At 36.2% G+C, this 8,921-nt stretch overlaps 1 protein-coding gene across 8 annotated transcripts in view; it reads right to left on the reverse strand.

Moving 5' to 3' along the window:
* The window catches only part of WDSUB1 (WD repeat, sterile alpha motif and U-box domain containing 1), a 78,817-nt gene that overhangs the window by 60,375 nt on the left and 9,521 nt on the right, over positions 1 to 8,921 (reverse strand). For all 8 annotated transcript variants that reach the window (XM_055088036.1, XM_055088035.1, XM_055088038.1 and 5 more), the window contains exon 5: positions 5,126 to 5,219. In XM_055088036.1, the coding sequence (XP_054944011.1) occupies positions 5,126 to 5,219 (94 nt within the window). The remainder of the gene's footprint in view (positions 1 to 5,125; positions 5,220 to 8,921) is intronic.

The following is an 8,921-nucleotide window of genomic DNA, read 5'->3' on the forward strand; positions in this document are numbered from 1 at the left end:
TCAGGAACAAGACAAGGATGTCCACTCTCACCACTATTATTCAACATAGTTTTGGAAGTCCTAGCCAGTGCTATCAGAGAAGAAAAAGTAATAAAAGGAGTACAAATTGGAAAAGAAGAAGTAAAATTGTCTACTATACATAGAAAATCCTAAAGATGCCACCAGAAAACTACTAGAGCTAATCAATGAATTTGGTAAAGTTGCAGGATACAAAATTAATGCACAGAAATCTCTTGCATTCCTGTACACTAATGATGAAAAATTTGAAAGAGAAATTAAGGAAACAATCCCATCCACCACTGCAACAAAAATAATAAAATACCTAGGAATAAACCTACCTAGGGAGACAAAAGACCTGTAGAATTTGGTAAAGTTGCAGGATACAAAATTAATGCACAGAAATCTCTTGCATTCCTGTACACTAATGATGAAAAATTTGAAAGAGAAATTAAGGAAACACTCCTATTCACCACTGCAACAAAAAGAATAAAATACCTAGGAATAAACCGACCGAGGGAGACAAAAGACCTGTATGCAGAAAACTATAAGCCACTGATGAAAGAAATTAACGATGATGCCAACAGATGGAGAGATATACCAGGTTCTTGGACTGGAAAAACCAATATTGTGAAAATGACTATACTACCCAAAGCAATCTACAGATGCAATGCAATCCCTATCAAATTACCAATGGCATTTTTTTTATGGAACTAGAACAAAAAATCTTAAAATTTGTATGGAGACACAAAAGACCCTGGATAGCCAAAGCAGTCATGAAGGAAGAATAATGGAGCTGGAGGAATCAGACTCTCTGACTTCAAACTATACTACAAATCTTCAGTAATCAAGACAATATGGTACTGGCACAAAAAGAGAAATATTGATCAATGGAACAAGATAGAAAAATAAACAAATGGGACCTAATGAAACTTAAAAGCTTCTGCAAAGCAAAGGAAACTACAAATGAGATGAAAAGACAACCCTCAGAATGGGAGAAAATATTTGTAAATGTATCAATGGACAAAGGATTAATCTCCAAAATATATGAACAGCTCATGCAGCTCAGTATTAAAAAAACAAACAACCCAATCCAAAAATGGGCAGAAGAACCAAATAGACATTTCTCCAAATAAGACATACAGATGGCCAAGAAGCACATGAAAAGCTGCTCAACATCACTAATTATTAGAGAAATGCAAATCAAAACTGCAATGAGGTACCACCTTACACCGGTCAGAATGGCCATCATCAAAAAGTCTACAAACAAGAAATGCTAAAGAGGGTGTGGAGAAAAGGGAACCCTCTTGCACTGTTAGTGGGAATGTAAATTGATACAGCCACTGTGGAGAACAGCAGGGAGGTTCCTTAAAAACCTAAAAATAGAACTAGCATATGACCCAGCAATCCCACTACTGGGCATATACACTGAGAAAACCATATTTCAAAAGGACACATGTACCCCAGTGTTCACTGCAGCACTATTTACAACAGCCAGGACACAGAAACAACCTAAATGTCCAAAGACAGATGAATGGATAAAGAAGATGTGGTACATGTATACAATGGAATATTACTCAGCCATAAAAAGGAATGAAATTGGGTCATTTGTAGAAATGTGGATGGATCTAGAGACTGTCATACAGAGTGAAGTAAGCCAGAAAGAGAAAAACAAATACTGTATATTAACGCATATATGTGGAATCTAGAGAAATGGTACAGATGAACCTATTTGTAGGGCAGCAATAGAGATGTAGGTATAGAGAACAGACATATGGACACAGAGGGGGAACAGGAGGGTTGGATGAACTGGGAGATTAGGTTTGACATAAATACACTACCATGTGTTAAACAGATAGCTAGTGGGTACCTGCTGTATAGCACAGCGAGCTCAGCTTGGTGCTTTGTGACAACCTAGGTGGATGGGATAGGGGGTCGGGGGGGGAGGGAGGTCCAAGAGGGAAGGGGTATATGTATACATATAGCTGATTCAGTTCATTGTATAGCAGAAACTAACAGAACATTGTAAAGCAATTATACTCCAATTAAAAAAAAAAAGAATCACTAATTATTAGAGAAATGCAAATCAAAACAACGAGATTATCACCTCACACCATTTAGAATGGACATCATCAGAAGATCTACGAACACCAATGCTAAAGAGGGTGTGGAGAAAAGGGAACCCTCTTGCACTGTTGGTGGGAATGTAAATTGATACAGCCACTATGGAGAACAGGATGGAGGTTGCTTAAAAAACTAAAAATAGAACTACTATACGACCCAGCAATCCCACTACTGGGCATATACCCTGAGAAAACCATAATTCAAAAAGAGTCATGTACCAAAATGTTCATTGCAGCTCTATTTACGATAGCCAGGACATGGAAGCAACCTAAGTGTCCATCAACAGATGAATGGATAAAGAAGATGTGGCACATATATACAATGGAATATTACTCAGCCATAAAAAGAAATGAAACTGAGTTATTTGTAATGAGGTGGATAGACCTGGAGTCTGTCATACAGAGTGAAGTAAGTCAGAAGGAGAAAAACAAATACCGTATGCTAACACATATATATGGAATCTAAGAAAAAAAAATGTCATGAAGAGATTAGTGGTAGGACAGGAATAAAACACAGACCTACTAGAGCATGGACTTGAGGACATGGGGAGGGGGAAGGGTAAGCTGTGACGAAGTGAGAGAGTGGCAGGGACATATATGCACTACCAAATGTAAATTAGATAGCTAGTGGGAAGCTGCCGCATAGCACAGGGAGATCACCTCTGTGCTTTGTGACCACCGAGAGGGGTGGGAGGGAGGGAGACGCAAGAGGGAAGAGGTATGGGAATATATGTATATGTATAACTGATTCACTTTGTTGTAAAGGAGAAACTAACACACTATTGTAAAACAGTTATACTCCAATAAAGATGTTTAAAAAAAAAAAAAAAAACACACATACCCCAATGTTCACTGCAGCATTATTTACAATAGCCAGGTCAATGGAAGCAACTTAAATGCCCATCGACTGACGAATTAAAGAAAATGTGGTACATATATACAATGGAATATTACTCAGCCATAAAAAGGAATGAAATTGGGTTATTTGTAGAGACGTGGATGGCTCTAGAGACTGTCATAGAGAGTGAAGTAAGTCAGAAGGAGAAAAACAAATATAGTATATTAACGCATATATTGGGAACCTAGAAAAATGGTACAGATGAACTGGTTTGCAGGGCAGAAATAGAGACACAAGAAACGTATGAACATCAAGGGGGGGAAGTGGCGGGGGGCGGGTGGTGGTGGGATGAACTGGGAGATTGGGACTGACGTGTATACAATAATATGTATAAAACAGATAAGAACCTGCTGTATAAAAAAAAAAATAAAATTCAAAAATTCAAAAAAAAATACCAAAGAGAGAATAAGACATAAAGTTTACAGTGAGAAGATATTATGTGCATTTAATTGGAATCCCCGAATTAGAGAAAGAAAAGGACAGAGGCAATATTGGAAGAGATAATAAATAAGAATTTCCCCCCAAATTGATGAAATATCATTCTACATCTTTAAGAAGTTCAGTAAATTCCAAGCAAACTAAATAAAAAGAAACCCAAAACTAGATACACCAAAGTAAATGTGCAGAAAACTCAAAATAAAATGTGTGAGAAGCCAGTGAAAAAAATATGAATTATATCCAAAAAAGCAACAGAATAAAACTGACTTCTCTATAGCAATACACAAAAATAATATGGCCTAAGTTGTATTTATTCCAACAAAAGAAGATTAGTTAACATGTGTAAAGCAGATTTATAAAAATCAGTATAATTTACGACACAGGATAAAAAAGAAAAAGCATATGCTCATTTCAAAAGATGCATGAAAAATCATTTGATAAACTATAACACCTATTCATGAAAAAAAATTCTTACAAACTATATAGAAGGTAAAGAAGAGTTAATAAAGCTTATCTCCCAAAATCTACAGTGATCAAACTTAATAATGAAAGCATTCCCTTTGCAATAGGTCAGACAAGATTGGCTATTTTCACTATTTCCATTATCCGGGTAGTGTTAGCCAGTTCAGTAAGGCACAGGAGATGTCAAAGGTATAAGGATTAGAAAGGAAGAGACAAAAGCCATAATTAACATATATTATTTTATACATAAAAAATCCAAAATTAGAATCTTAACAGATAAATCCACTCTTTCCATATATATTTCCCTATATTAGCCACATCTTTTATAATAGCAACAAAAAAATTAAGTGCCTAGAATAAATCTAATAATAAAAGATGAGGAGGACCTCCACAAGGATGACAAATAAACTGTCTTCTATTGAGAGACATTATATTGAGAGAAATCAAAAGACAAATAAATGGAAATATATGCCATATTCATGGGTTGGAGACTCAACATCATAAAGATGTCAATTCTCCCCAAATTTATCAGACTCAATACAATCCCAGTCAAAATCTAAACAGGTTTGTGTGGGTAGAGGGAGGAACTGGAGACAATCTGACAAGCTAACTCTAAAATTTACATGGAAGTGTCAAAAGCCAGGAACAGCCAAATTATAAAGGCTCAGAAAGATATCAGAGCAAGGATAAACAGAAAAACAGAACAGAATAACAGGCTGAGAAAAGACCCACACATATATGATCAGTGATTTCTGACAAGGTGGCATATGAAAATGGTGAAGAAAAGATTATCTTTTCACCTTACAGTACTGAGACAACTGGATATCCATATGGAAAGAAATGAAACTGGATTCCTGTCACATATTATATACATCAGATTTGTTCAACCACTTGGAAAACAAACATAATGTTGAGTAAAGGAAGCCAGACACAAAATAATTCATAATGTGTGATTTGTTTTAAATCAATTTAAAAGGAAAAAGCAATGTTGCATATGACCTGAGGTACTGTCACCAGAAAGGGGCACTTGGAAGGGGAGGACTTCTGGAGGAAAACCAGCAATGTTCTATTTCCTGACCTGAGCAGTGGTTACAAGTTTGCATCACAATGATTTATCAACCTATTCTCTTATGTTTTATGTACTTTTCTGTAAGTCTACTCTATTTCATACCAAAATGGTTTAAGGAAGTTAAACTAAACAACTTACCCTGAAACTAACATCTGCCCATCGTGAGAAAAAGCACAAGTCAGAACAGGAGCACAGTGCCCACTCAGTGTACTTTTATATTTTAATTCAAAACCTGCAAACAACAAGGTGAGAAAAATTAGCAAGCTGACTGTGCTTAGAATTTATTTTTAAGTAAAAACTATTTCACTTATTTGTTCAATAAAATCTTTGAGTGCCTAAAAGACACAAAAATGAAAAAAAAAAATTGTCATGCAACTCAAGTGATTAAGTGGTTTCAAAAGTTCAGTAATGGGTAAAGAAAATGGTGGGGTCAGCAAAGGCTAGATGTGGGGGGGTTATAATCATCAAATTATTTTTAAATTAAAAATTTTTAAACTCTACAAAATATATAAAATTTTAAACTAATTGAAATTTTAAACTATACTTCAATCTTGGTATCTTAAAAAATACACACCAACTGCCCAAACACCTAAAAAGAATCAAATACCTGTAGTTTTAAATATCTGATATTAAGAAAATATTTTGATTCCATAAATTAAAAATAATAGTAATTTAACATCTTATAATTCCAATATATCCTATAAAACTCCTACAAGTATGGTAACGCTAAAATTCTTTTTATGCTTTCTATAATTACTGAAAAGGAATATCATAACTCTTTTAAAGGTAAGCTGAGGGAATTCAATGTATTTTAGTGACAACATATAAAAACAATCACTAAGAAGTTGGCCTGGCAAGACAAGGAAATAAGTGAAATCTATAATTTTCTCACACCTAATAAGAACTTTTTTGAAGTGTTAATGGCTCTTAAGATAGAAAGCATTTAACTAAACAAAAATGGTCATTAGAGCAGGTAAAAGTTTCAACAAATAGAAAATATATATTTATTTCACTTTATTATTAAGTATTTTATTTCTATTCAAAATAGAAAAAAATCTGTTTTTATATGAGAGCAGATATAGGCATTCAAGGCACTGATCAATACTTAGGCATATACAGATCAATAAGTAGGCACAATCAATCAAAGCAAAAATGTTAACAAGTTGCAAACTAAATGAAGATTTAATAAACCTGCAACAGGATCCTAAGAATTTGTTACATTCTCAAGTATAAGATCCATTTGTCTATCTATTCCTAAATGCTTTATTAAAAGGCTTTAACTGCACATGTTTATATACTGTTATATATGTTTTTTAAAGAGCCAGTGTAAAAACACATTTTCCAAACAACGTATGAAAAGCTTTGCCTTCGAATTATTAGATATGTTGTATTTAGAACATCCACGTACATGACTATATTCATGGTTTCTTATAAGAATTTCACCTTGATAACAGAAGGAAGAGGTAGGATAGACCAGAGAAGTAACAGAACTCTTATCCTTACCAGCATGTCACCGAATACATTAAAAAATTACTGAATGTAACCTAATAGGCAATGAAGTAACGAAATTTCCACAAAAAGAAATGTATTTATTACTTCCTAATAGCAGACCCTTCTCTATACACTAGCATAATGACAAAGATTCTCTCCTTGACCGAACTCTACCCAGGCTCTTCTGAGCTGCCTCCTGGACTAGGCCTTGACCTTGGCCTACAAAGACTTTAACACAGTTTCGAAGAGTTCAAGGTTGCATCCCTAGGATGACCCTACCCCCCTTATAAAGTGCCTGCCTGGGAAAACTCAGGGCTGCCAAAAGAATTTCCGTGTGTTCCAGCCAACACCTGGAGATAGAGCTCCTGTCTCCCTGGCTCTGTGAGAGGGGAGGAGCCTAACTTCCATAAGTGCCAGTTACAAACCCACACGGGTTTCACATGGACCAATTCCTCGCTTCTTGCTTTTCGTAATTTTTTCACTTTCTGGATGCTATGGAGCCCCCATTTACCCCTGCTTTATTTCCTCATTCTCCCTTTAAAATACACAGTCACCTCTGTATAAACTGAAGTTGAGCTCAGTTCATGCTGGACGCTTGCAACAGTATATTACTGATTAAAATCTATTGCAACAGTATATTAAAATCCTTCCTGGGCTTCCCTGGTGGCGCAGTGGTTGAGAGTCCGCCTGCTGATGCAGTCCGCCTGCCGATGCAGGGGACACGGGTTCGTGCCCCGGTCCGGGAGGATCCCATATGCCGCGGAGCGGCTGGGCCCGTGAGCCATGGCCACTGAGCCTGCGCGTCCGCAGCCTGTGCTCCCCAACGGGAGAGGCCGCGGCAGTGAGAGGCCCGCGTACCGAGGAAAAAAAAAAAAAAAAAAAAATCCTTCCTTATCGCTTCAAGTAGTGTTCAGCTTTGTTTATCTCTGGCAATAATTTTATAAACAATGAAATATAGTTCATGATTTAGCTAAAGCTTATTAGGTAACAAATAATAAAATAAGAATATTTTGGGGCATCTGAAGCAAGAGGGCCAGCTGACTATATAGTTTCAGAGTTCCCATTAAAATGATAATAAAGGAATTAATAAAGATATAAATTCACATCAATGAAGAGAAGGGGAAGGGGGGCATCAGGAAATGAGAAACTGAAACCAATTTTGGAAAGGCAGATGCAAATTAATTGACGGGATTGCATAAAGAAGTAACAGCTTGGGGTGTAAAATGAGGGGGGAGGCTACAGCAAAGAAGTAAGCTAATCTTCCCCAGAAAACCCCAAAAGACTTAGGACTATTAACAGAAAACCCCAAAAGACAACTATTAACAGCCAAGGAAAAAGAAAGTCAGATACAGATACAGACCTGAAAACAGAAAAATTAACTTAAATCTGTTTATAAAACAATATCTACCTCCCATCCCTCCCTGACCCTACCCATAGTATGCTGCATGAAAGCTAGATGCTTCTCCCCAGGAAGAAGGAAAACAGTGACTGCCTGGGGAGCTCAATGGCAGCTCCAGGGCAACACAGACACCCACATTCTCTAATTCTCCAACGCTTCCCCAATAAGGGCCAATAGTCCACCTTCTTATCCTAAAGGGAAGCCAGCAAATACAAACAACCACCATGTGCACAGAGCTTTTAAACTTCTTCTTATTGTTTAATTCTTGAAAGTAAGTGGAATACTAAGTATCATCAGGCATTTGAAGAAGGTAATCATATGAAAGAGAAAGATCAGGGTAAACAAAAAAGGGCCCAAGAGCAAACAAAGTTCATCAGGAAACAAAAGGGAACTTAAAACCCAAACAAAAAGCCTCTAATTGGTACCCTGAGAGTTTAGAGAGGATCTTGCATTAAATGGAGGATACCAGGAAAAACAAAAAAGATAAGCATTTGGAAATTGAAAATATTATTGATGGGATTAAAAAATTCAAAAAAGGTTAAAAGATAGAGCTAAGGAATTTTCTCCTAAAATAGAAAAAATGATAAAGAGATAAATGTGGGGGAAAAATAGACATAGGGAATCAAGTCAGGAGGTCCAACACTCAACTAATGGGAGTTATAAAAAGAGAAGTAGAGAAGAAAGAATTAGAATAAATGAATACTGTATACCAAAAATGAAAGACATAAGTTTCCTGACTGATGAGTCACCTGAAAGAATAGTACAATGCATGGGGGAAAGACCCACACATGCTCAAAAAACAATAACTACAATGAACAAATTTAAAATGTGGTGGTACATTTCTCCCAAGAAGATATACAGATTGCCAACACATCAAAGGATGCTCAACATCATTAATCATTAGAGAAATGCAAATCAAAACTATAATGAGGTATCACCTCATACCAGTCAGAATGGCCATCATCAAAAAATCTACAAACAATAAATGCTGGAGAGGGTGTGGAGAAAAGGGAACCCTCCTGCACTGTTGGTGGGAATGTAAAT

The sequence above is a fragment of the Physeter macrocephalus genome, chromosome 2, assembly GCF_002837175.3.
Source record: "Physeter macrocephalus isolate SW-GA chromosome 2, ASM283717v5, whole genome shotgun sequence".
NCBI lineage: Eukaryota > Metazoa > Chordata > Mammalia > Artiodactyla > Physeteridae > Physeter > Physeter macrocephalus.